This window comes from Puma concolor, unplaced genomic scaffold (genome assembly GCF_028749965.1).
Source record: "Puma concolor isolate L17-30 unplaced genomic scaffold, mPumCon1.1.hap2 unalloc_scaffold_45, whole genome shotgun sequence".
NCBI classification, from domain to species: domain Eukaryota; kingdom Metazoa; phylum Chordata; class Mammalia; order Carnivora; family Felidae; genus Puma; species Puma concolor.
The window spans coordinates 301,921-329,734 of record NW_028240253.1 but is presented as its reverse complement, the minus strand read 5'-3'; the positions used below and the strand labels follow the sequence as shown (position 1 = coordinate 329,734).

General features: G+C 64.5%; 1 protein-coding gene and 1 long non-coding RNA gene across 2 annotated transcripts; one reads left to right on the top strand and one right to left on the bottom strand.

Moving 5' to 3' along the window:
• LOC112850977 (serine/threonine-protein phosphatase 2A regulatory subunit B'' subunit beta) lies at positions 1-25,819 on the top strand. Its single transcript, XM_086696542.1, is given in 13 exon segments — positions 1-334; positions 11,261-11,364; positions 11,563-11,665; positions 12,406-12,480; positions 14,476-14,562; positions 15,353-15,509; positions 17,842-17,890; positions 18,598-18,687; positions 18,870-19,045; positions 22,453-22,571; positions 22,650-22,721; positions 22,723-22,757; positions 25,065-25,819. Coding segments are annotated over 13 exon segments (1,236 nt in total). The 5' UTR covers positions 1-316; the 3' UTR covers positions 25,216-25,819.
• LOC147571210 (uncharacterized) lies at positions 25,729-27,814 on the bottom strand. The gene is made up of 2 exons (XR_015247623.1): positions 27,277-27,814; positions 25,729-26,939 (listed from the first exon to the last, which is right to left on the bottom strand). It is a non-coding gene; the product is annotated as an uncharacterized LOC147571210 (long non-coding RNA).

Sequence of the window (27,814 nt, the reverse complement as noted above, 5' to 3'; positions counted from 1 at the left end):
ACCCACAGGGAGCGTGTGCGGTCGTCTGTGCACGTCGGGTCTGTGGTGCTCGGTGCACTTCGTTAGAGCCACTGGCTCCGCTCGTCACGTTAGCTGAGGCCACGCACGTTTCCCAGTCCTCACGGGCTTGCCGTCTGCTTTGTCTCAGGTTCAGACGAAGAAGGAGGAGCCCCTGCCGCCCGCCAGCAGCGAAAGCATCCCCGCGTTCTACTTCCCTCGCGGCCGTCCCCGGGACACCGTGAACGTAGACGCGGTCATCGCCAAGATCGAGCGGACTTTCGCCCAGTTCCCGCACGAGAGGGCCACCGTGGAGGACATGGGCCGCGTGGCCAAGGTGGGTGCCCCTGCGTGAGAGCGGCACACGTTCCTCAGCCCCTCCGCAGGCTCGCGGCTCAGGGTCCTGCTTACGCGCGTCGTCGGAACGGTAGTCCCGGACGCGGGAGAACCCAGGTGTGTGTGGATGCCCTCCCGGGGTCAGCGGGTGTGAACGTGTGCACGTCTTAGGGACCCGGCACCTAGAGGCCCTGCGCACGCCTTCCCCGGCCCCTCCGACCCCGTGTCTCTCCCTGTCCAGGGTGCCGTTCCTGTGAGCGGGTGGCACCGGCCCACGGTCCACGCTTGCACCCCGTGGAGTGAGGTGGTGGCTCGGCCGAGCTGCCGCCGCCTTGTGTGCGCTTCCGCGGCCCCGTGTGTCCGCACACGGTGCGTTCCAGGAGTGTTGATGCGTGCAGATGTGACCCGGCCGGGTCCAGGGTCGCCGCACACCCTACACCTCTCTCCCGGACTTGCGTGGCTGGGGTCACGTGGGAACGCCGCCCGATGCTTGTGGAGCCACGAAACCTCTCCCGGACCGCCTGCACGGTTTCATGGCACCCAGCGGTGTGTGCGGTTCCCGTGCCGCTGCTCCTGTGCCAGCGTGAGCCGTCTCTCTGATGGCAGACGTGCGTGCGCTGGGGCCTCGTTGTGGGTCTGGCTCGCACTTTTCCCCAAGGGCTGTCGACCGCGACCCTGTTTCACGCGTGTGTTGGCCGTATGCACACCTCTGGACCCACGCGTGTCTACGGCCTTTGCCCCGTGTCTCAAGTGGTTGTCGTTTCAGCGTGAATATTAAGAGCCTCTGTGTCCAGACACGCGTCCCTCATCACTTACGTGGTGTAAACGTGTTTCCTCCTGTTCCCTCGCTGCATATTCCCCTCCTAGGTCATGTCCTGTGCCACACAGAAAGCCTTTCTTGTTGATGAACTTCATTTTATGTACTTTTTCCTTCATTGGTCGTGCTTTTTGGGTCCTAGCCAAGAATTTATTGCCAAATCTCAGTCGTGAAGGTTTTTTGTTTATATTCGTATGAGTGTTACAGTTTTACTTATGCGTGTATCTTGAGTTTTGTATACAGTGATATTGGGGCACAACTTCATCTTTTTTTGTTTTTTTAAATTTTATTTCTAAGTAACATCTACCCCCGGTGTGGGGCTCGAATGCACGACCCCGAGATCAAGAGTTCCACAGTGCACCGACTGAGCCAGCCGGGCACCCACAAACGTCATCTCTGTGTGTGTCCAAATCCAGGGGTCCCCTCGCCACTGCTGGAGGAGACCCTTCCTTCCCGTTGACTGGTCTCGTCTCCCTCATTGGAAATCAGTGCATCGTCACATGCGGGTTGATTAGCGGGCGCTGATCCTGTCCCGTGGCCCTGTGTTTCTGTTTTCGTGCCGGAACCACACTGTCTTAGATTAGTTGCTTTGTAGTAGGTTTCTGAACAGGGCCGCATAGCACATCCGAGTCTTCGCGTTCAAGATGTTTCAGGCGGCGCGAGGCTCTGTGTGAATTTCAGGACCGGCCTCTCGGTTTCTACAAAGATGCCAGCAGGCATCTGACGACGGTCACTGGGAATCTGTACGTCGTCTCGGGAAGTGTTGGCGCTCCGGTCTACGAACAGAGGTTGTCTCTCTGTTCATTTACATCTTTACCTTTTTTTAGAAACGTTTGGTGGTTTTCAAGTGTCCCTTGCACATCTGTTGTTACATTTCTTCTGGAGCACATTACTGTTTTTGATACTTGTATGACTGGAATTGTTTCCTAAGTGTTCACGTTGTTCGTTGCAAGTGTGTAGAAATGGAGTTGATTACTGTGCATCGATCTTGTGTCCCACACCCTCATAGACTCACGGATTAGTTCCAGTGCTGCTTTGGCATAGTCACCAGGGTTTCACATACGCACGATCGCGTCCTTCACACGTACAAGTAGTTTGACTTCTTCCTTCCCGGTGTGGATGTGGCCCGCTTCTTCACCGTGTCCGACGGCTGTGCGAGCGCGTCCCGTGTGGCACCAGAGACCAGCGGAATCGTGGGCTAGAGGGGCAAATATCCGCTCTTCCAGCAGCATCAGGCCCGACTTTGGTCACGGGGTTCTCACAGGTACCGCTGTCAGGCTGAGGGGTTCTCACAGGTACCGCTGTCAGGCTGAGGATGTTTGTTGCCACCCCTGGCGTGTGGTGTTTATTTGGAAAGGATGTTGAATTCCTCACATGCATTTTCTGAATCTGCTAAGACGGTTTTTGTGCTGAGACCGTGTATTCCGTGAGCTGATTTTTCCATGGTTAAACCCACCTTGCATTCCTGGGGTGCTTCCCACTCGGTCTGGGTGCATAGTCCTCTTTATACGTTGCTGGATTCTGTTTGCTCGTATTTTCTTGTTGATTTTGGTGTATTTATATTCATAGGTGGTCCTGTTTGTACTTTTCTCGTGATTCCTTTGTGTGGTTTCGACGTTCGGGTTACACTTGTGTTAGAGGATCAGTTGGGGATTGGCTTTTTATATTTTTTAAACTAAATTTTTTTTTTAAGTTTACTTTGAGAGAGACAGAACGTGAGTCGGGGAGGGGTAGAGAGAGAGAGAATCCCGAGCAGGCTCCACACTGTCAGCACGGGACCCGGCATGGGACTTGAACTCTCGAGAGTGCGAGGTCATGACCTGAGGCGATTGGCTCCTTAAAACATTGGTAAAAGCATGTGCTTCTGAGGTCCAGACCCAAGAGCCAGACGTATTCAGGGAGGTACAGGTTCTGTCCATGCGTCTTCACCTCTGTGGTCTTCCTGCACCCAGCACGAGCAGTGTTCACGGCGTTGGTTTACCTGCTGCTTGTTTCGTGTTCCAATGTTCGGCACATCTCTACGCCTAGACGCGCGTGCTGTGAAAGACGTACGTACGTGAGAAAGTTCACACGTGTCTAATTTCATACCTTTCTCAGGTACACAGCACGGTGTTGTGCACGAGGGTGTTTCCTCGCCGAACGTTGTGTTGGCGCTCGCGGCTCGTCCGTCCAGGCGGTTCTCGCTCTGCCTGTAGCGTGGGACCACGGACATCCCCGACCGTGCGAGCCGAAGCCAGGCAGTGCCGTCCGGCGGAAGTGACACTGGGACCGTTAAGACCTGTCTGTCAAGGCGTGGAAACCTCGCTTACGGGGCGCCGTAAGCGTGTTGGGAAACGGAGACGATCGCGAGACCAATAGTCCGTGTCCCGGGACTGAACACGTTAGAAACTCTGTGAACGCCGAAGTGTTTAATTAGCTGGCAAAACCCTAACGAGCGCCCTCGAGCACGGCGCGTCCCCGTGTCACGTGGCGTGTGGTGCAGAGTGAGCGCCTCGTCTCTGCCTCGGCCCGTTGTCCCGCCTGACTCCACTCTGCTTCCAACATCGAAGCTTTGCGCTTCCCGCGCCGTGAAACCTCTGAGACTTCCCTTCGCGCGGAGTCGGTCTCTGGGACGCGTCCCGAGTTTCCCGGCGCAGGCTCGCCTGTGTCGATCGCTGGCCCTCGCCGAGCTCCCCGGCTGCACGCCAGGGCTCCTCGCCCCGCGGCAGTGGCCGGGCGCCTGCGGTCAGCGTCTCTGCCGGGGTCCGTCCCGTCCCGCCCAAGCCCCGCACGCCCCGTCCCCTTCCTTCCGGAACTTGGCGAACAAGCCGCCCGATCCGTGGCTGCGGCAGGAGCCTGTGTGATCGTGTGTGTGAGTCGCTGGGCTTGACACGAGCTGAGCTCTCTCGGCCCGCTGGCTGGTGAAGAAGTCGGTGTCGGTGGTAAGAAGCAGACCTTCACGTCGTCCCCGGAGCCCCCGCGGGAAGCAGGGGGGCCTGGCGCGATGCCCTGGACTTGGTGCCCCGCCAGGACTGTGCCCCTTCTTCCTGCACACGCATAGCACTCAGCCGCGGGCACAAGCCACCGTCTGCATTCACCGGCCCCCTCGTCGCAGGGACACACACAGGGGCCGCTGGCCATTGCGGTGAGCCTGTGATGGGCACCACGTGTGCGCGTCATTTCACGTCGTCCGTGTGCTTGGGACAAGCAGGGGTGAGCAGGCCAGGCTGCAGACGCGTGTTGTCACCAGGCTCGGGTGGCGGATGTCTGACGCCTGACATCGGATGCGCAGGAAGTGGCGTTGCGGGGCCCAGCTGGTGTGCGTGTCTCCTGACTTGAAGACGTTTTGTCTGGGGCGCTTCAGCGACGGCGGTTCAGCGAGACGTGCGCGTGGTCCCCCCTTGTGTGGTGGGTCTTGCCCCGTTTGGGGTTCGCGGGTCTCCGCCTTGACAAGTGTCCTCCTTCCGTCGTCACGCCCCTCGCTGCCTCCTCTGGACCATGTGGGAACCCAGGGTCGTGTGTCCCCTCGCATGGCCCAGAGCCCGTCCTCGAGGGCACAGGCTTTACACGAGAGCGTCATTCTCTCCTAGTGTCTCGTAGGCGGCATCAGTCTGTGCATGGTCTTGATTTCTGGACTCGGTTCTCCTCATGCGTGCTGTGTCTGCGGTGCTCCCTTGTGTAGCGCGTGCATCTGTTGCTTCAAAGCTTTTCTCGTCTCGTTTCGTTTTTTAGAGTCTTTATCGAGTCGGCACGTGTGAGCCTTTGCTCTGGGCTGTCCGTTTCTGCTTCCTTTCCTGACTGGGAGATGAACTTACGGTTTCCCGTGAACGTCCACCAGCCTCCTGGATGACTGCTTTGTGTTTTCACGTCCTCTTTGCTCCCTTCTTCCAGCATAAACCTGGGTTTGTGTGCGTGCACGCATGCGTGTGCAAGACGTGGGCACCCGTCTGCACGTGTCAGGGAGCAGACACTCAGAGCTGAGCTGCGGGTGACCGATCTGACCAGAAACGGCGTCAGCGCTGTGCACAGTGGCGGTTCACGGCGCGTCTCCGGCCACGGTGCTCGAGCACCAGCTCTCCCGTGACCCCCGCCAGCGCTTGCCCTCCGCACTTCTATTTTCAGCCGTTGTGGTGCGTGTGCGCGTGAACTTGCCGGAGCTCTATTTCATTTCCTCACGATACGTTCGTTGAAAACCTTCTCTTGCGTCTGTTTGTGTCAGCGCACCGTCGTTTCCCTGCTTGGCGGTTTCCTGGAGGTGTAACTGAGCGCCCGACGCGGCTCACGCGCCCTGCACACACACGGTCTGAGGAGCTTTGACACGCGTGTATCCACCCAGGCGCACCTGAAAAACAGCACGACCTTGTTTCCGGGCCCCAGTCCCGTGCGAGCGGCCCCACCCCTTGACATAATGACGCCCGAGGGCCCACCCGCTCACAGCCCTGCCCTGGGGCTCATGCATCTGCGTAGGAATTCTGGGGACATGCACGGTCCCAGCTTGTAGGCAGGGCTCACGGTTGGCCGCTTAACGGTTTCCTCTTGACTGACGGCAGCCGTCATCTTACCTCGCGTTCCTTTCTAACTGTGCATCCCTGACGACATCCCTGCTCGTGTTATTCGTGCATCTTAACTGGGCCGTCCTCTTCCCATGGAGTCGTGCCGTGTCATGGACTGTGTGGACGCAGGCGCTCGGGACCGGGCCGTCCTCTTCCCGTGGAGTCGTGCAGTGTCATGGACAGTGTGGACGTGGGCGCTCGGGACCGGGCCGTCCTCTTCCCACGGAGTCGCACGGTGTCGTGGACGGCGTAGTTCTAGGCTCCCAGTCGGGTGGGTGTGTGGAAGCGGTGAGCCCGCCCATCCCGTGCCGGTGTGGGCTGTGGTCTCTGTGATGCAGGGTGCTGGGGGCAGGTCCCTACAGACTCCCCCCACCCCCGCCGTCACTCAGGGGGCCCCCGTCCGTCCGTCCGTGCCCCCGGCCTTCACCGTGCACGGTCATGACGTGGCGCTGACGTCTGGGCAGCGCTGTCCTGCACGTGTTGATGTGCTGGTGCGGCTCTTCGTCTGTAGCCGTGGACTCAGACCGGTGGCCATCCCACGGTGGCAGCAGCCGTGATAAACCCCGGTTCATCAAAAACGCCATCGTCTCCGCTTTACGTGCCCTCGGGTTCCGGCTTCTAGTGGCTCGCGGGGGCTTAAATCTCATCTCGGTTCACGACTGGGGTCTCCCGCCATCCGTCCCTGGAATTTGTGGTGTGCTTTGCTGCCGGGCCGGCCTCATCCACTTCCTCGGGAAGCGCTCCTTACCAGTCTGTGTTCCGGAACTGTGTGTTTGGAATCAGTTTCGCTCCCTGAATGTTCTGCATGGGACCCACTTGGGGTCACCCTTGTTTCTTTCTGGGAAGGTTACGTTGAATTCCTCACCACAGTTTCCTTCCTCTGTGTGCTTAGTAGACCGAGGACGTTGACGTGTCCTCACATGAGACTTGAGGGCGTGCGTCCCACGTGTCTGTGCAGGCGCGTCAGGTGCTAAGCTGGCTGGGCTAAGACCCAGCGTGTCAGAAGCCGTAGTGAGGCCGCCCTGGCATGTGCAGTCCAGCGCGTGTGTCTCCCGTGTGCGTGCTGAACCACGTCGGCCACACGGCCTGGTTTTCCTGATCTTTTCCCAGGACTCCCATTCCGCTTCCGGGGTTGTTTTTGTGGCCACGTTCGGGCACACTGGCTTCTGGCCTTCTCGGGATGGCTCCCTGCCTTCGGCTCCCTCCGGGATCGCCGTGTTCTCGCCGCTTCGTGCACGAGGCTGCTCCGGCCTGCCGTGGCCGTACCGACGTTCGTGTGCGGTGCTGTGAGCTTCCTCGTAGACACGGCTTTACAGGCGTCTCGTGCATCAGTGTGCCGTGCGTCTCTTTCTTTCTCATCCGGCATTAACTAGCTTGCACTGTGTTTTCCAGTCCGTTCCGGGGCCGCCTCGCAGGGGCAACAGAGACCCCAGGGTGAGGGGCCGAGGTCCCCAGGGCCTCCCACTTCACCCGCCCGGCACAGATCCCAGGTTGTCTCCTCTGCGCTGAGCAGCCAGCTGTAGACCCGGGGGTTCCCACGGCCCCTCCCTGTGGGAGGGTGAAGCTGCACAGACAGAGGAAGCGGCCCAGCGGGTGAGCGCTGGGAGCCCCCGTGCCCGCGTGTCTTCACCACCCAGCAGCTGCCCAGCCGTCACCTTCACTTTCACGGAGCCTTCCGGCATCGCTGGGATGCATCCCTGCCCCCGCGTCCAGGTGCGCTCCTCCCCAGAGGATGGCGTGGGGCCGAACAGCTCAGGTGTCTCACATTGGCTCAGCCTTCCTGCTGTCCGGCGCCCCCAGGGCCACCTGCAAACAACAGGCGCGCCCGTCGGCCGGGACGCCCCAAGGCCACGTAGGAGCGGTGCGTCAGCAGCGACAGCCAAGCACCCGTCGTCGGCGCGGACGGTGCACCTGGCACCCTGTCCTGTGGGGATTGACCGAGGTTCCGGACGCGCTGTGCCGGGAGCCGGGGCGCAGACCGCTCCTGGTCCGTGACTTCACGCTCGCCCCAGCAGGGCCGTGTCTCACAAGCAGGATGCTGAGTGGAAGCCAGGCCGAAAGGCCACAGGTGGCGTGGTCCCATGTGTAGCACGTTCCACGAAAGGGACGCAGAGCGGGGCTGGCTGGGTGTGGGCGGGGTACGCCACATTGGCCGCGGCCCGGCTCTTCGGACTGCGGGGACAGACACGTGACCGGCCACCTGCGTGCACCCTACCACGGTGAATCTTCACGCGCGTATGTTGTACGAAGCTGATAAGAAGCAAAGGTCTGCTTATGTGATGCGTCTTCTTCTTTGGACTTGTTCATAAGCTGGTTTTCTGTTGGTGGCGTCGTAGAGGTGAAGGCTGCCGTTCGTTTCAGAAAGTTAACAGAGCGTCCTGAGGGGCGGTGTCGGCCGCGGCCAGCGCCTGAGGGCCAGCCTTCTGGCTGCGGGGCTGGTTGGCAGCAGGACAGGCCGGCACGACCTGGAACGCGTGCGCGGAGGGCCCCCCTCACAGGAGAGCGCAGAGCTTTGTGGGCGCAGACCGCCTCGGGGACGGACTCACGGAGCCGGGAGACGCCTCGGGGCCGTCAGCCCCGGTCCCGACTGCCGCGAATGTCCCCACATCCGCGTGGCCACCACCCAGAGCGAGCCTCCAGATGTTCCTGGCACCACGGAGAGTTCCCTCCGGCCGCTCCCTGTCAGCCCTCCAGCCCTCTTCTGGACGTTGTCCTCCGTCACCTGTCGTGACTCGGGCGGCCCTGCGTCCCCTCCGTGCGATGTCACCTCCATGCAATGTCACCTCCGTGCGAGGTCGCCTCCGTGCAATTTCACCTCCGTGCGAGGTCTCCTCCGTGCGAGGTCTCCTCCGTGCGACGTCGCCTCCGTGCGACGTCGCCTCCGTGCGACGTCGCCTCCGTGCGATGCCTCGACACCTGCACCAGGCAGTGTTGGCTCGGGGGTACCCAAAACCCATCACCCAAAAGTGTGGTCCCCGCGCTCTCCTCCGCGATCCGGCTCCAAGGCAGCACCCCCAAGGGGGTGGGTGTGCACAGCGTTCGTGCAGGGCCCTGCTCGCAGACACGTGGCCGCTTCCGTGCGGGCCGCCCTGATTCCTCCTCGCATGCTTCCTGGCGTCTGCGTCACGAGTCCTGAGGTGGAGCGCGTGTTCGCAGGCGCACGGGCGCGTGTGCGTCCCATTCTCAGAGTGACTGCTTGTTCGGGCTCACGCGCTGCCACGGCGGCCTTTGGCCCCTCGACTGGCCCTTCCGGAACATGCCGCCCGTGGCTCTGGTCAGACGCTCACGTTGCCGCCAGTGGGTTCCGTTCCCTCGTTCAACGGCATCTCCCGGCAGACGGTGCTGACGTGAAGCTGACGCGGACCTCCCTCCGGGGCTGAGGGTGCTCCGCGTCCCGCGTGGGGAGTCTGTCTTCGCGGCCCCGGAGCCAGGCTGACCCGCTCGTCACGTGTTCCCGCGGAGAGTTTGCGGCCGTGGCGGTCCCGTTCCGGACGGGGACCCGTCACGCGCTGCTCGTGGCGCAGCTGAGGGCGGCTTTCCCGGTGGCGCGGCACTCCCGTTGAGCCCACTCGTTGCCCCTGAACCGCGGGATCCGTTGCCGGGTCCGATCTGCTCCCCACCCTGTTCCCTGCGGCCGGCGGGCCCCTCTTGGCCCAGATGCGCCCGGGTCACGCACGTCACTCAGCAGTAAGCCTGCAGAGCCCTCCGTGTCCCCGCAGCACCTTCGAAGCAGCTTCCCTGTCCCACAGACACCCGCTGGTGCTTGCTGGCCTCGCGTCGAGCCCGTGGGTCACTCGTTCCGGGAACCGGCGTCGGCGCGTCCACTGCGGGAGCCCGGCACGGGGTCCTCGGTGTCCCGGCAAAGATCTGTGCCCGGCTCTGTGCACACGTGACACCGTGTGGGGTGCGCGCTTGATGGGTTTCTGGACGCGTTTCACACACAGCGCTGCGGACGAGTTTGTTTTCCGGTTGTTGCCAGCGTGTGGGCACAGAACAGCCTCACAGACACGGTGCTTGCGCCTGGCGACGTGGCTACGCTTCCTCCTGGGCGCGTCCTCACTGCCCTCCGAGTCCCTCCGCGTTCCCGCACACCCTGCCACACGTTTGTGACTTCCACACTCTCGGGGCCTCCTGTGCGGCCTGTCTTCTCCGGCCGCGGCGCCTGGCCGGGCCGGCCTGCAGCACTGGTGCCCTGGCTTGGGTCCCGGCTCAGGCACGGGGCCTGCACGCATCACCCTGGTACGTGACATGAGCCGCGGGCCTTGTGTGGATTTCCTTCATCGCGGTAAGTGTTCCTGTGGCAGGTGGCTGGCCCAGGCTGTGGCGTGCGTGACTCCTGGTCTCGGGGCTGTGCGTTCGCGCCCCACACTGGGGGTAGACGTTACAAAAAAACATTAAAGGAAGAAGGTACGTCTCTGTTCTTAGTTTCTCCGTGTGCTGTTTCTTCATCGCTGTTTGTTTAATGGCCGAGTTCAGTCGGTTCACGATGCGTTTTCTGTGGCATTTCTGCATTACTGATCGCGATGGATAACCGGCTCCTAATTCTCCTTGCGTTCCTGACACATGTCAGTATATGTGCAGCCCTCGTAATGAGAATTACCCAATGCCCCTTACTTTCGGTCTCTGGAAGAGTTTGTGTGCGGTCCGTGTGATTTCTTCCATAAATATTTGAACAGGCTCGTTGGCGGACTTTTGGGGCCCGGACTTTTCTTTGTGGGAGAGTTTGGAGTTAAGGCTTGTTTTTTTGCAGGTGCATAGAACTGTTCAGATCTTTTCTCGTGTCCATTTGGTCAGACCCCTGGATCCGGGAGTCTGTGCGTGTCCGCAAAGCTGTGGCACGTGTTGGCGTGAAGTCATTGGTGTCACACGCTTCCTGCCTTTCTGTCGCGTGTGGGAACTGCCGTGACAGCGGACATTCGTAACTTGTGTTTTCTTTAGTTCTTGACGAGTATTTCTGAGGGGCGTTACGGTCTTTTTTAGATCTTCAAAGAACGGACTTTCGGTTTTGCTGACTTTCCGTATTAAGATATTTGCTCTCTTTCGTCTTCATTTCTGCCTGTTCTGTGTTTCTTCTTTTGTTTGCTTTTTTGCAACGGGAGCTTGGATTGCCGGCGTTCAGCCTTCTGTGCTGCTACGCGGGCCGAACGCCCCTGTCAGTGCTCGTTTGGTGAATCCGATGGACGGCGTTTTCACTGTTGCATTTCGGAGCCCTTCCTAATTTACGCTGTGTGTCCTATCGTCCGTGTTTATCATGAGGTGTTTCTAGACATGCAGAGTTTGGGCACCTGCTGGTTGCCTGCCGGTAGACTGTGTGCTGGTCAGGGGGTGGTCCGTTCCCCGTCCTCGAGCTGCCTTCCCGTCACCCGATGTGACAGATGCTGTCCCTGGTGCACGGGGAAGGACGCACGCCGTGTGTTTCGCGGCTCACTGGAGCTCGTGTGTGCGGGGCTCATGGGCTTCCAGAGGGGTCTTGGCGCAGCAGAAGTTGTCTGTGGCGTCCCCGTGGGAGCGCGGGGTGTGGTGGCCACGGTGGGGGCCCGGGAGGCGCTGACCGCCCGCTTGTGCCCCCGTCCCATAGGCCTGTGGCTGCCCGCTGTACTGGAAGGGACCGCTCTTCTGCAGTGCCGGGGGAGAGCGCACGGGCTCCGTGTCTGTGCACAAGTTCGTCGCCATGTGGAGAAAGTGAGTCCCGGGCGGGAGCGCGGGGGGCGGGTGTCGGGAGAGGGGACGTCACGGGCCCGGGCTCCTGTGGCCGAGATGGCGAGAGCAGGGAGCTGGCCTCCAGGGTGGGGGGCCCGGCGTCCGTCCGCCGCCCGCGTCTGGGAGGGGCCTCGTGGACGTGGTGCGGGGGGACCACCGGCATGTCCTCTGTCGCTGCAGGATCCTCCAGAACTGCCACGACGACGCGGCCAAGTTCGTCCACCTGCTCATGAATCCCGGCTGTAACTACCTGGTACAGGAGGACTTCGTCCCCTTCCTACAGGTGCGCCCACGTCTGCGCCGCAGGCACCTTCTCCCCTCCTCACGGCTCTGCCCCTGCCTCCGCGCCGCGTGCCAGCTGCGAGACGGGGCTCCCTTTCCTCAGGGTAGCGCGTTCCACACACACGGCTCGGGGACCCGCCCCTTCGAGCCTGCGTCGCTGGCGGGCCCGCGCGTGGCCCGCGCGGTGCGAGCGTGTGTGAGTGGCGGGGCCGTGGAGGGGGGACTCCGGCCCCTGGCGGGCTCCCCTGCGGCGTAGGCACAGGCTGTGGCATTCCAGAACGTCCTCCGCACGCAGCACTCCGCTCCCCTCCCCTCCCCTCCCCTCCCCTCCACGCCCGTCCGGGGCGTCGCGCAGCCTGAGCGCGGTCCTCGAGCATGGGCAGTTCTCGCGTTGTGGCATTTTCCACGCAGCCCTTCCCGGTAGTGCACTTATCCCCGCAGACGTGACCTGAAGGCTCCCGTGGGTGCTGCTCGGAAGTGAGGGTGTCGCATGCGTGCCGCTGCGTGGGGGCCGTTCCGTGTTTGTCCCGTCGGGTCTCGGCTGCTGGGGACAGGTGCCGTGTGGGCTCCCGGGAACCGGTCGTGGTCCCCGAGCCCGTGGGTGAGGCAGCGACACACTCACACCGCCACCACGCTTGGCGGGCGTCCATGCCGAAGCCGTGGGGGCACGCGGCAGACGGGCTCCAGGGCTCGGCGGGCACGGTGCGCGTCCCCCACCTCCGTCTTGTCTCGCGTGCGCAGGACGTGGTGAACACGCACCCGGGCTTGGCCTTCCTGAAGGAGGCGTCTGAGTTCCACTCCCGCTACATCACCACCGTGAGTACACAGACACAGTCCGCTGCCCCCGGGTGCCCGGGCTGTGGCCTTCCGACCCCGGGTCTCTCACCTGTGAATAAGGTGTCGGCACCGTCTCCCCAGTGGGTCCCGGGCGAGGGGCACTGAGAGGCGGAGGTCCCGTCTGCGGGCACGGAGCGCGGCGAGCGCGGGAAGCGCCTCGCGGGTCTTGCCACACGTCCAGCAGTGAGACTCTAGCACGAGGGAGGGGGCGTCCCCGAGACCTGTCTGCTCTCCCTCCCTGGGCGGGAGAGGGCTGGGCTGGGGCCGCTGAGCCTGGGAGGACGTCTCAGCTCTGGGACGGCACTTACCTGCTCTTTGAAGCGTCGTGGCCAGGGGCCGGCCTGCCCGGGAGGCAGGGGACTCACTGCCCGGCCCTGTCCCCAGCCCCTGGGCACATGAGAGGACGGCCTGGGACGAACGGCCTGGCCCTCGCCCGCCCGCCAGCCAGCACTCTCCTCCCGAGCGGGCTCCCCTCTCCCCAGTGCCTGAGCCCGGCGTGCGGGTGGGCTTTCTGGCCGGGTACACACGCGCGTTCTGTGACCCAGGATGTGCATGAGAGGAGCTCTGTGTTTGCCTGGGGAGGCCACATGCCATCCTGTCCTGGTTCCCCTGTCACTGGCATTAGGGGTCATCGTGAAGGGAAGGTGACCGCAGTTGTGAGTGGTAACCAAGGACGCTGGGTGCCGAACACGCACAGGCTTTGTATGTGCACCCTTCACGCACATTCTGCCCTCACGGGCAGGGACAGGTGAGGGATGTCTTGGGACAAAGACAAGTGATAGGTGTCCTGGGACAAGGATAGGTGAGGACAGGTGAGGGATGTCCTGGGACGAGGACAGGCGACGACAGGTGAGGACAGGTGAGGGATGTCCTGGGACGAGGACAGGTGACGACAGGTGAGGGATGTCCTGGGACGAGGACAGGTGAGGGATGTCCTATAACGAGGACCTGTGAGACAGGTGAGGGGATGTCCTGGGATGAGGACAGGTGAGGACGGGTGATAGATGTCCTGGGATGGGGACAGGTGACAACAGGTGAGGGATGTCCTGGGACGAGGACAGGTGAGGACACGTGAGGGATGTCCTGGGATGAGGACAGGTGAGGGATGTTCTAGAATGAGGACATGTGAGACAGGTGAGAGATGTCCTGGGACAAAGGCAGGTGACACGTGTCCTGGGACGAGGACAGGTGAGGACACGTGAGGGATGTCCTGGGATGAGGACAGGTGAGGGATGTTCTAGAACGAGGACATGTGAGACAGGTGAGGGGATGTCCCGGGACGAGGACAGGTGAGGACACGTGAGGGATGTCCTGGGATGAGGACAGGTGAGGGATGTTCTAGAACGAGGACATGTGAGACAGGTGAGGGGATGTCCCGGGACGAGGACAGGTGAGGACACGTGAGGGATGTCCTGGGATGAGGACAGGTGAGGGATTTTCTAGAACGAGGACATGTGAGACAGGTGAGGGATGTCCTGGGACGAGGACAGGTGACAACAGGTGAGGGATGTCTTGGGACGAGGACAGGTGAGACAGGTGAGGGATGTCATGGGACGAGGACAGGTGAGGACAGGCCGTCCCCATCTGGGATTCAGAGCCGAGCCTGGTGTGCAGCCCTCTCCGGCCTTCCGCTGATGCTCCCGACCCAGTGGTGACTTGTGTTTGTGGACGTGGTCAGAGCGGGTTGTTCCCTGAGCGCGCCGTGGGGACTCCTGGCCTTCCGGGAAGTCCTGACCACAGCCCCATCCCAGCTCAGGTGCGTCCCGTCACCCGCACGGACCCACCTGAGCGGGCCGGGCCGCTGCTAGTGGGCGGACAGACCCCGTGGGCCCCCTTGGCGCCTCCCCGTGACCCAGAAGCGTGCCCATCCCTGACACGGCTGTCGGGCACGTGCAGGGCGGGACCTCGGCCGGAGACACGGGGTCCTGCGTCACTGGGGGTCCGGGCGCTCCGCTGACGGCCTTTCCCTTGCAGGTCATACAGAGGATCTTCTACACCGTCAACAGGTCCTGGTCGGGGAGGATCACGTGTGCGGAGCTCCGGAGAAGCACGTTCCTGCAGGTAGGCGGCCGGCCAGCAGGGACGCAGGGCCTACGTACGCCCATTATTCATACCCACCTGCCTTTCCGTCTGCCATCCTGCGTTCTGACCCTCCTCTGTCCTCCTGCATCCTCCTCCATCCAACCTAGACCGTCCTCCATTCATCCTCCGCCCTCCTCCTTCATCTTCCACCGTCCTCCATCCCTCCTCCACCCTCTCCACCCATCCTCCACCCTCCTGCCTCCATCCTCCACCCATCTTCTACCCTTCTCCACCCATCCTCCACCCTCATCTCTCCATCCTCCGACCCTCCTCCCTCCATCCTCCACCCTCCTCCCTCCATCCTCCACCCTCCTCCCTCCATCCTCCACCCTCCACCCTTCCATTCTCCCTCCACCGTTCTTCCATCATTCTTTTGTTCCATTCTTCATCCTCCACCCTCTACCCAACCGTCTACCCAGACCTCCCAGCATCCATTGCAGGACCATGGGAACTGGGTGCGGGGTGCCCTCCTCACTCAGGTTCTACGGACGTGTGGACGTTCATGAGGACGGGGCTGACCCGTCCTCATCAGGAGGCCGCAGCGGTGAGAGCGTGGACGCCCGCAGGACTGCCTCTCGCAGCCAGCGGCAGCCGCGCCGAGTCTCGGGCCGGACCCTCGCCTGGGTGGGCTCCTGACCCGGGTGCCGTGCTCCCACCCCTCGGGCCTGTTGTGATGTGAGCTGCCCGGCGGTCCCACCCACGAGGGGCCCCCTCCCATGGGGATCGCGCCGAGAGGAGGATAGCAGGTTTGTTGGGTTTGTGTTGGCAGAACGTGGCGCTCTTGGAAGAGGAAGCAGACATCAACCAGCTGACAGAGTATTTCTCGTACGAGCACTTCTATGTGATTTACTGCAAGTTCTGGGAGCTGGACACGGACCACGACCTTCTTATCGATTCCCAGGACCTGGCCCGGCACAATGACCACGGTGAGCTTGAGGCCTGCGTGGGACAAGGGGGCCCACGAGCGTCGGCCCCTTGGGTACTCAGCTCTGGCTGGTGCCACTGGCCATGGCCGCCTCCCCGGGACTGTGGCCCGATGCCTAAAACCGCCTTCCTCTCCCGTTCACCTCTCCTGTCTCCGGGAGTGGTCTGTGGTTGCGGGACACACACGGGAGACGCGGGACGTGCACGCGTGAGACAGGAACACACGTGGCACTTGCAGGGCATTCGTGAGACACGGACATACATGCAACCCGCAGCGCACACGGGATATGGAGACACACGGGACGCTCGGGGCACAATACGTGAGACGGGCGGACACGTGGGACATGCAGGGCACACACGGGGTAGACACGGGACGTGCGGAGCACAGCACTAGAGACGGGGACGCACGTGGGACACATGCACATGGAAGACGGCAACACGTGGATACGCGGGGGGCCGACCTGCCCACGTAAGCCAGCCCCACCTGTGAGAGCGTTGGGGCCCACAGGGTTGTCTGACGTGGGCGGCGGCAGCCAGGCAGAGGGGGTCGGAGGTGACTTCTTCCTCTGCAGCCACAAGGTACATTTCCTTCGAGGCTCCATGTTTTCAGCCTCTGGATCTCCACATCCAAGTGAGAGGGCATATTTCCTGGGGCTGCCATAGCACAGGGCCTAAAGCAATAGAACGGGATCCTGTTTTTGTCTGAAGACCAAAACTCCAGAGTCAAGGAATTTACGAAGCAGCGATGCCCAGGACGGCTGTGCAGAAGTTTCCACACAAACCAGGGCCATCCCGCGGCAGGAAGTTCTCCTCCTCCACTTCTGCAGACCACAGTCTGAGATCCAGGCAGGGCCGCTGAGATCCAGGCAGGGCAGGGCTGCTGAGATCCAGGCAGGGCAGGGCCGCAGAGATCCAGGAGGGGCAGGACCCCTGAGATCCAGAAGGGGCAGAAACACTGAGATCCAGGCAGGACAGGACCCCTGAGATCCAAGTGGGGCAAGACCACTGAGATCCAGGCAGGGCAGGACCACTGAGATCCAGGAGGGATAGGACCACTGAGATCTAGGCAGGGAAAGGCCACTGAGATTCAGGCAGGGCTGCTGAGATCCAGGCAAGGTAGGGTCGCTGAGATCCAGCAGGCAAGGCTGGTGAAATCCTGGAAGGGCTGAGCCGCTGAGATCCAGGCGGGGCAGGACCACAGGCCCTCCAGAGGCTCCAGGGAAGGGTCCTTCCTGCCTCTTCCAGCTTTTGAGGCTCCAGGCATTCCTGGGCTCGTGGCCGCATCCCTCCCGTCTCCGCCTCCACCTTTACATGGTTTCTCCTCTGTGTCTGCGTCTCTCTTCTGTCTCTTACGAGGACGCTCATTGTCTTGGGGCCATCTTGATCATTCAGGGTGACCTCGTTTCAGGTCTTTCACTTAATCACGTCTGCAAACACCTGTTGCCAATTAAGGACCCACCTCCGGATGCCAGGAACCAGGATGCAGGCGTGTGTTTTGGGGAGACACAGTTGAGCCTCTCGTAGCATCCGGTCATTTCATATCAGGGTGACGTTCATCGGCGTAGCATGAATTGGGAGACGTGGACAGACGCTGTCTTCGTTTCCCTGTCTTGGGGACACGGTGCTTTGAATGGGCTGCTCTGGGCACCCCCCAAATTCGTTTTCGGAGCCACGCCTCCCAGGACCCAAGAATGGCCCTGTCAGTGGAGGTGGGGTTTTTACAAAGAGGGGATTAAGGTAAAATGAGGTCGGTCGAGTGGGCCCTGATCCCATAGGGCTGGCGTCCTTACGAGAAGAGGGGACGAGGACACAGGCACGCACAGAGGGGTGACCGCGTGAGGACACGGGGAGAAGACGGCGTCTACACGCCCAGGAGACAGGCCTCAGGAGGAAGCAGCCCTGGGAGAGGATGAATGTGTGTTGTTGGAGCCCCCGGCTCAGTGCCGGGTCGGGCCCGGCACCTCCGCTGACCGATGTGGTCACCTCCCCTCTGTCAGGGGTCAGCTGGACGCGTTTGGTTTTGATCACGAAGGGAGAGAGTTGGGAGTCGGGGCACCTGGAAGCGGGAATAGACACGTGTTGTGCTCTTCCCGGCGCGTTTCTTGTCGGAGCACCCAGGTCGGCTTTCCACGCTCGCGGCTTGGATTTGGGCTCCGTCCTTGGGTGGCACCCCGGGGAGGACACGTGCGGGACTCGGGCCCTCTGTGGCACCCCCGCCCGGCCCGGGTCTCGGCGTTCCTGACCCGAGCCCGCCCGGCCGGCCCCGCTCGCGTGAGGTCGGGCCGTGACCGCGGGCGTGTGCCCGCGGCTCACGGCCCGATTCCATTTCCACAGCTCTGTCCACCAAGATGATCGAGAGGATATTCTCAGGGGCAGTGACCAGGTACGTGTCACAGCCACCGCTTCTTGGGTTTTCTGGTGATTGCGACCCGTGTTCTGAGCCCTGTGTCCCGTTCTGTCTCGTTCGCTGCCTCGTGTGAACTTGTCCTGTGTCGAGCATGAGTGCTCTTGTCACGTGAGGTCATGAGGAGGACACACGTGCCGTTGTCATGCGAGGTCATATGTAAGGGAGGATACTTGCCATCGTCACATGAGCTCATGGGAAAGGGAGACGTAGGTCCATCGCATGATATCAGAGGGGACACACACGCGTCTGTTACGTGAGATCATAAACGAGGGGACGCACGTCTTTGTCACGTGAGGTCAGAAGGGGGCGAACGCTGTTGTCACAAGAGGTCATCAGTGAGGGGTGGTTGAGGACAGCCCCGTGTGGGTGGGTCACGTCAGGCCCGGGGCATCTGAGGGAGCCCTGGAGTAGGGCCATCGGAGGCCACGCGGTGGCCGTGACCGAGGCCGCGCGGCCACCCCTGCTCCATCCGCAGTCGCAGGGTAACCCCCCCCCCCCACCGTGGGGGCGCGCGTCCTCTCGGGCCTCCGCCGGCGCGAGCCAAGTGCAGGACGGGGCCAAACCCCAGGCCCCACTCCCGGCGGGGAGCGGGCGGGGACGCCCCGCCTCAGGCCGCTTCCCCCTGACCCTGTTTCGCTTCCCCCTGACCCCGTTTCGTCCGCTGCTCTCGGCCCGGAACCCAGGGGCAGAAAAGTACAGAAGGAAGGAAAGATCAGCTACGCCGACTTTGTCTGGTTTCTGATCTCTGAGGAAGACAAGAAAACTCCAACCAGGTACGCGTTTCGGCGCTGTCGCGCGGTCTGTTGGGTACGGCGGTCGGAAGCCCTGGGGTGGCGGTCGTCCCCGAGCGTGGGCGCCAGCAGGGCCGCGTCCCGGCGAGGCCGGGCCCGGGCCCGGGGAGGGGTGGGGGGGGGCCGGGCTGACGGAGGCTCGCCCTGACCTGCCGTGACCGCAGCATCGAGTACTGGTTCCGCTGCATGGACCTGGACGGGGACGGGGCCCTGTCCATGTTCGAACTGGAGTACTTCTACGAGGAGCAGTGCCGCAGGCTGGACAGCATGGCCATCGAGGCCCTGCCCTTCGAGGACTGCCTGTGCCAGATGCTGGACCTGGTGAAGCCCCAGAGCGAAGGTAACGTCCCGTGTGAGGAGACGCTGCTGCCCATAGAGGGAAAGGATACCCCCATGTGAGATCTCCCCCCCCCCCGTGTGTCAGGAGATGCCCCCCCCGTGTGAGGAGAGGCCCCCCCCCGTGAGTGAGGAGATGCCCCCCGGTGTGAGGAGAGCCCCCCCCGTGTGAGGAGATGCCCCCCCCGTGAGGAGATGCCCCCCCGTGTGTGAGGAGAGGCCCCCCCGTGTAAGGAGATCCCCCCCCCGTGAGGAGATGCCCCCCCGTGTGAGATGCCCCCCCCGTGTGACGAGAGGCCCCCCCCCGTGTGTGAGGAGAGGCCCCCCCGTGTGAGGAGAGGCCCCCCCCCCCCCCCCGTGAGTGAGGAGATGCCCCCCGGTGTGAGGAGAGCCCCCCCCCCGTGTGAGGAGATGCCCCCCCCGTGAGGAGATGCCCCCCCGTGTGTGAGGAGAGGCCCCCCCGTGTAAGGAGATCCCCCCCCCGTGAGGAGATGCCCCCCCGTGTGAGATGCCCCCCCCGTGTGACGAGAGGCCCCCCCGTGTGTGAGGAGAGGCCCCCCCGTGTGAGGAGATCCCCCCCCCCGTGTGACGAGAGGCCCCCCCGTGTGTGAGGAGAGGCTCCCCCGTGAGATGCCCCCCCCCCCCCGTGAGGAGATGCCCCCCCCGTGTGTGAGGAGAGGGCCCCCCCGTGTGAGATTCCCCCCACCGTGAGATGCCCCCCATGTGAGTTGTTCCCCACCGTGTGAGATGCCCCCCCCGTGTGAAGAGATGCCCCCCCCGTGAGGGGATGCCCCCCCGTGTGAGGAGATGCCCCCCCCCCGTGAGATGCCCCCCCCGTGAGGAGAGGCCCCCCCGTGTGAGGAGAGGCCCCCCCCGTGAGTGAGGAGATGCCCCCCCCGTGCGAGGAGATGCCCCCCCCGTGAGATGCCCCCCCCCCCCCGTGTGTGTGAGGAGATGCCTCTGTGGCGTGAGATGTCCCTCCCCCGAGATGGGATGCCCCCTGCTGTGTGAGGGAAGGACCCCTGGGACATGTGAGGGGCCACCCGTGTGGGATGTTCTCGGTATGGGGGTGCCCCCCTTGTGGGACGTTGCCCCGCGGGAGGAAACGTGCCCCTGTCATGGTGATGCCTCCTGTGTAAGGGACCCCGAGTGAGGGGCCGCTCTCCCTGTGACGTGGGACGCCTCCAGGTGCGGGCAACTGCGCTTGAGCGCGGGTCCCCCATGTCAGGGACATGCCCGTGTGGCGCGGGGTGCCCCCCGTGTGAGAGAGGCTCCCGCGGAGGAGGACAGGCCCTCGGATGCGAGGGACGCCCACTCTGGTGCCGGCCGGCCCCGCCCCGAGTCGGTGACGCGGTGGGCGGGGCCTCGGGGAGGGCTCGGACCAACCACATCGCAGGGCCCCACCCACGGCCGGGGGAGCGGCAGGGGGAGCTCGTGTTGCCCCTGGTCCCGTGGCTTCGCTTCCGGCGCCCTCCGCAGCCCTCACCTGTGAAAGGCCCTGGGCTGTCTGCTGAGGACCCCCGTCCCGCCCGCCCGCGTCGGGAAGGTGGATGTCCCTGACCCTGCGTCTCGCCGCCTGTGCTCCCGCGTTTCCCACCTTGGCGAGACGGAGCCCAGACTCCCGGTGTGGGACAGCACCGTGGACACCGGCCCCGCCCTGCCCCGACCGGCTCCGGTCCCTGCCCCTGGCGCCCACACCGCGGGGTCGGCCAGGGAGTCGGGGGGAGGGGGAGGGGTCCCCTGACACCCCTCAGCTGAGAAGCCCCTGACCAACGGGCAGGCCCGCGGTGGCACAAGGAAGGACCCCAGGGCACCTTGAGAGGGACGGAGGGAGACTGTTCCCGGGCCGTGAGGCCGCCGTTAGTCTCGTGTTTCCGTGTCCGGAGGAAACACGGTCTTGGGGTGTTCGCTGTGTTTGCCCCTCATCCCGGGGTCCTGGCCGCAGCTTGGGGGCCCTGCTGCCGTCCCCGGTTGTTGGCTCCGTGATGTGGGTGGCGGGCGCCCCCTGGTGGCCGAGTTCCTCTCTGTTCCTGCGCTCCTCCTCCACGTGCGTGCGTCCTCTCACCCATTCCGGGCCACACAGGACCCAGGCCTCTGGTCCCCGCCGCCCCCCCCCCCAGCCGTCCGCCCACACCGGGGACCCTCTCGTGCGAGTGTTCAGGACCCCAGGCCTCTGGTCCCCGCCGCCCCCCCCAGCTGTCCGCCCACACCGGGGACCCTCTCGTGCGAGTGTTCAGGACCCCAAGCCTCTGGTCCCCGCTGCCCTCCCCCGCCCCAGCCGTCCGCCCACACCGGGGACCCTCTCGTGTGAGTGTTCAGGACCCCAGGCCTCTGGTCCCCGCTGCCCCCCCCCCCCCCCAGCTGTCCGCCCACACCGGGGACCCTCTCGTGCGAGTGTTCAGGACCCCAAGCCTCTGGTCCCCGCTGCCCTCCCCCGCCCCAGCCGTCCGCCCACACCGGGGACCCTCTCGTGCGAGTGTTCAGGACCCCAAGCCTCTGGTCCCCGCTGCCCTCCCCCGCCCCAGCCGTCCGCCCACACCGGGGACCCTCTCGTGTGAGTGTTCAGGACCCCAGGCCTCTGGTCCCCGCTGCCCCCCCCCCCCCCCCCCAGCTGTCCGCCCACACCGGGGACCCTCTCGTGCGAGTGTTCAGGACCCCAAGCCTCTGGTCCCCGCTGCCCTCCCCCTCCCCAGCCGTCCGCCCACACCGGGGACCCTCTCGTGCGAGTGTTCAGGACCCCAAGCCTCTGGTCCCCGCTGCCCTCCCCCTCCCCAGCCGTCCGCCCACACCGGGGACCCTCTCGTGCGAGTGTTCAGGACCCCAGGCCTCTGGTCCCCGCTGCCCCCCCCCAGCTGTCCGCCCACACCGGGGACCCTCTCGTGTGAGTGTTCAGGACCCCAGGCCTCTGGTCCCCGCCGCCCCCCCCCCCCAGCCGTCCGCCCACACCGGGGACCCTCTCGTGCGAGTGTTCAGGACCCCAAGCCTCTGGTCCCCGCTGCCCTCCCCCGCCCCAGCCGTCCGCCCACACCGGGGACCCTCTCGTGCGAGTGTTCAGGACCCCAAGCCTCTGGTCCCCGCTGCCCTCCCCCGCCCCAGCCGTCCGCCCACACCGGGGACCCTCTCGTGCGAGTGTTCAGGACCCCAGGCCTCTGGTCCCCGCTGCCCCCCCCCAGCTGTCCGCCCACACCGGGGACCCTCTCGTGTGAGTGTTCAGGACCCCAGGCCTCTGGTCCCCGCCGCCCCCCCCCCCCAGCCGTCCGCCCACACCGGGGACCCTCTTGCGCGTGTGTGTTTTGCCCAGTTGTGTCACAAAGTGCAGTTTCTCGGCGAGTTAGGACGCGTACCTCCCGACGGAGCCTCGTGGACGCGCCCCCAGGAGTAACCGTCTTGAAAACACTTCACGTCCTACAGGGAAAATCACGCTCCACGATCTGAAAAACTGCAAACTGGCCAACGTGTTCTTTGACACCTTCTTCAACATCGAGAAATACCTCGACCACGAGCAGAAGGAACAGGTGTCCCTGCTCAGGGTGAGCGTGGCAGGCATGGCAGGGAGCGTGTGGGGTGCCGGCCTCGTCCGCGCCACGTGACGCCCGTGTCTCATCCAGGAGAGTGAGAGCGAGGGCCCCGAGCTCTCCGACTGGGAGAAGTACGCGGCTGAGGAGTACGACATCCTGGTGGTCCGAGGAGGCTGCGGGAGAGCCGTGGGAGGACGGGTGAGTGAGTGTGCACGCGGGGACAGCCGGGCGGACGCGGGTGCCGAGAGGCCGGCAGGCGCCTCCTTTCAAACCACACGTGCCCGACCCCGGACGGGCTCCGTCCAGAGCCGGCGACTCCCGGGGGCCGCCCCCTGGCTCCGGTGGGGCCTGTGACATCCATGTGACGAGTGTCTGCCCCCACGAGAAGGGACCCCGTGGGCAGGGAAAGGCAGCTGCGGGTGTCCCGAACCCGAAAGGGAACTCGCGCTCGCCGGGCGGCCCGGACACAAACCCCGCCCCGGCAGAGCTCCACCGCGAGGCCCCTTCCCCAGGCTCTGTGGCCACGTGGGGACCCGGGAGCGAGTGCCCACCCGCCCGGCCCGCCCCCTCCCCGGAAACAGCCCCTCAGTGCTGCCTCCTGTCCCCTCGGGCTGGGACCCGCGAGCGGCAGCCAGGTCGGCCCAGAGCGGGCCCTGCAGCGGGGCCGCATGAGGCCTGCCGCCCAGGGCATGATCTGTCCCCTTCTGTCCCCCACACCCACCCCGACGTGCTGCGTGCTCCCCAGGACGTGACCTGCCGAGCCGTCCCCCTCCCCCACCACGCTGAACGGGGGCCCAGGCAGTGATCCGGGTGGGGGGCTCCCCGAGGAGCCTGGCAGGGCGGACGCACTGCGGGGCTGGGGTCCGAGAGGCCAGCTCAGAAGCTGGGACCCAACACACCCTCACGGGGCCACCGCAGTGGGGAATCTCGTCTTTGGTGTCTGCACCCGAGGCCCGTGGGGGGACAGGGGCATGGGGGCCCAGGTGCAGATGGACGCCCTCTCACCCGGGGCCGACCGCGTGTGGCATCAGCGGGGCATCTGCTCCCACAAGCGTGGCTGGGCGCGCAGGGTGCAGACGGTGGGGGGCTCAGGCATCCCAGCCTCCACACAGGCACCAGACAGGCTCAGGCGGCACACGGGTTCTCTGCTCCCGTCAGGGCTCTTCACCCACCCGCCCCCTGCCCCCTCAGGGCCGCCTGGCCCCCGGGTCAGGGTCACACGGGGTCAGGAGCGGGGCCCGCGTAGGAGAGGCACCCCCCGACCCCCGTTCGGCGGCCACGGGGCCGCCAGGGTCCTGACCCCCACTCCCAAGAGAGTTTGAGATCCAGCAGGGCGTGCGTCTGTCACCCCCAAACCCCTCCCCACTTGGGCCCCTGGCAGGTGCTGGCCTTCGGCCGTCGTGCGTTTCCGGGCCGTCACGGAAGCGCACCCCCACGTCCCTCCACACCGCCTCTGCGGGCCCAAGGTGTGGCAGAGCCGTGCCGTTCACCGGGCTCATGGGGGGGGCCCCTTCTGTGCCGCGGGCGACCCCCCACCAGGTGACCCACATTGGGTGGCTTCCCCTCGGTTCCGGGCCGACATGAACCGTTGCCACCGGCCTCGTGCAGGTGTGCTGTCACAAAACAGACGGAAGCCTCGATGACTCGTGTTTGAGAATCTCACCCGGCGTGGAGGTGTTGGGCCTCTCCGCGACGCCGCGCTCCCTGATACGCAGACGTGCACGCTGTCTGCCAAGTTGGGTCTCTGACTCTTCTGCCGGGAAGTATTTTGTGGTTTTCAGCACGTGGATCTTCTCGCCTTCTGTCACAGAAGGGCTTCCTGATGTTGGGGTGTCGGGAAGGTGGGGTTTTAAGATTTACTCTTGAGAGAGAGCGCGGGAGCATGAGCAAGGCAGGGGCAGAGAGAGAGCATCCCAAGCAGGCTCCCGGCTGTCAGCACAGAGCGCGACGCATGGCTCGAACCCACGAACTGTGAGATGGTGAGCCGAGCCCAAGTCGAGAGTCACACACTTAGCGGACTGAGGCACCCCGGTGCCCTGAGGAGGTTCGAAACTTGCAGCATACCGCTGCGCGTTGCTGGCGACCCCCGTGGGGCTTACCGAGCTTGCACTTGCCTCTTGTGGTAACCGTACCCGGTGGCCGCGTAAGCGTGTCGTGGGTCGGCGGGGACCTCTGCCCCGACAGGCACGTGGCCTGGAGCAGCACGCTTCGATCTCCTCTCCACCGGCCCACGGCACGGCCTAGAACGTCGGCTACGACGCCGACCGCAAGTTGGCACGCGTCCCTGCCCTGTCCCCAGCCCTTCGTGCAGATGGGTCATCCCGACCAGGGGTCGCGGCATCCGTCCGGACCCAACGCCGAGTTCCGCCAGGTGGCCTTGGCACCCACGGCCCGTGGCCACGGGCACTTCGCGGAGGGCCTTCCACAGCTCGGCCCACGTGGGGGCTCGTGGGGGCCGCCCGCCTCGGCCGCGCCCCAGCACACTCACGAGTCCCTGCTTTGCAGGTACGAAGCCGAGCTCAGTCCCGTGGACCAGAAGCTGAGCGTCCTGAGGTCTCCGCTGGCCCAGAGGCCCTTCTTCGAGGCGCCCTCGGCCCTGGGCACCGTCGACCTGTACGAGTACGCGTGCGACGACGCCGACCTACAGCCCTCGTGATGTGCGCCCGCGGCCGGGGGTCCGGGCCAGCCGGCTGGACGCGAGGCAGCTTGTGTGTAAAAGTCAAGGCTGTTTGATGTTGAGCTGTCTTTTATAGAAAGTGAAGTGATTTGTAGGAGATGACGAATTTTTATTCGACACGAAGCGGGTCACGTGGTCATGGAGCTCCTGTCCCCGCCTGGCCAGGAGGGGCCGACCCCCGTGCAAGAACCCCTGGCTGGCAGGCCCCGCTAGCCGTCGAGTTCAGGCGTGTGGACACTTACGCGGCCTGGCCGACGGCTCCCCTCCAAAGGAGCTGCCTCGGGGTCGCCGGCCGTGGCGCGGACTTCTGGGTGCCGGGTGGCCCCGTGTTCTCACGGAGTCGGTCGGGAACATTCCAGAAGCCCCAGGACCTTCCGTCTCGTCTGCACGAGCGTCTCCGGGCACGGCCCGGGCCACGACCCTCCGTGCAGGGTGTGGGAGGGTGCGCTCCCTCGAGCGTACTTACGTTTTCATGTACGTGTACAAAACGTGTAAAGTTAACTTTTATTTGGTGTGTATAGCGATTTAAAAACGTTTTACGAGATCACGTTTGTATTTTCAAATAAAGAAGTTACAGACTCTCCGTGCCGGGCCCGGCTCGCCCAGCCCACAACACAGACACAGCACACAAAGGTCACAGAGAACACGGACACCAGGCAGCGACGCTACTGGGGGCACAGGGCAGTGTCACGAGGGAGACTCCGTCTGGCACGGACGGCTCTGGGGATGGGAGGCCCGGCCGAGGGTCACAGGCCCTGGGCCTGGAGCGTCCAGCAGATGGCCGTCCCCGCAAGGCCTGCAGGCGAGGCGCCCGTGCTCCAACCCCACGGCCGGGGGGGGGGGGGGGGGGTGGGGGGGGGGGGCAGCGCTTTCCTACAGCAGCTTCCCAAGTCCTGGGGACAGGACTGGGACGGAATGGAGGGGAGGGGACGGGACCGGAGGAGTGGGGGGACGAGACGTCCCACCCAGGCCAGGGTCCGACGCACACGCGCGGGGGGTTGGGGGGGGGGGGGCTGGTTCTCCGTGCGGGATGCGCGGGGGGCCGTCCCCCTCTACACAGTGGCCGAGAAGGGTCTGTGGTTTGGCACCAACACGAGATTTGAAGGGCAGAAGGCCCCACCCTGCATGTCCGGGGGAGGGTGGCCCAAAAGCATCCAGCCCAGGCCCCTGCCTCAGGTCCGCGCAGCCAGTCTATCTAGAGCGTCCCCGTGCTTACCAGACTGCGGACTCCCCGGGGCCCTCCCTGGCCCACAGCGCCGGACGTCACAAAATGCCCGACAGTGAGGCCCTGGGCTGTGACAGGAACAGCCGGCGGCCCACCCAGAGCTGCCGCACGTAGGACCGCGAGGACGAGGGACCCAGCACCATGCTCCACGGCCGAGAACACAGCTGGTTCTGGAACCGTCCAGCCAAGCACAGCAGTCGCCCGGAGAGAGCTGCCAGCCGGTAGGCACCTGGGTGGGCATCCCAAGGTCCCGGTCAGCGGTCACCACAGCCCTCTCCCCACAGAAGGGGTTCGGATCCACAGGTGCAGATGGCAGGGGTCACTGTCATTGCCTAGAGACCTGGAGGGCCCGGGTCGGCCGAACTCGGAGGCCACCGGCTCCCCGACCCCAGGAGTGGGTGGCCACAGGGGACAGAACACAGCAACGGAGGGGGAGCTCCTCATGGGGTGGGGGGTTTCCTCTTCAGTCGGATCCTCCCTGGGGACGGACAGACAGCCCTCAGGACCCACACACAGACACACGGACGGACAGACGAAAAGCTGTGCACACCACCGCCCGGACCCACCCGGACCCGTCGAGCCGTCAGACCAGGAGTTGGATCTCCAGGGAGCGCACAGAAGGACGCGTGCGCACCCGCAAGGGCACAGCGGCCACGGCGTCAACCCGGAGGCCCCGTGGCAGACGAGCCGTCCCGCCTCCAGGGGCCGTGGCTGGGTAAGGCAGCCCCCCGCCGCCCCCCCCCCAGGGCACCCTCCAGAACCGAAGTCGGCGCCCCCCCGCGAGGCCACCTCCCAGAGGCCTGGCCGGCACAGACCTGCACGGAGATGCCCTCCACGTCCACGTCTTCGTTGGAAGAGTTGTCCGAATCCTCTGACGACAGGAAGTCAACGTCAAAGATGTCCCCTGCCAGGGAAAGAAGGGGTTCGCTCGCCAGGGAGACCGACACAGGGCCTCCAGGGACTCTGCCTCCGGTCGGGTCCCTGTCCCTGTTGACAGGCCCTGGGGCAGGAGGCCCCTCGGGAGCAGGGGGGCTGGAGGCCCATTTGCTGCAGGAAACAGGGCCAGAGAGCAGGGGCCCCGCTGGGGCAAGAGGCGCTGGCAGGGGCGGCAGGGTGCAGCAGTGTGGCAAGAGGTGGGGAGACAAGGGAGCGGGAGGCAGGATGGAGGCGGGATGGGGATGGAGGAGGGGGTGTGGTCCCAGAGACACACGGAGGCGACACAGCCCCCAGGATGAGGGCTCAGCTGCACCCCTAACACCCTTGTGCCCCCCTATTCCACGCTTTGGGCGGAAGGGGAAGAGCCCCTCCCTGGCTGCCCTCCCCAGACGCAGCCCACCCCTGCCTCGGCTCAAG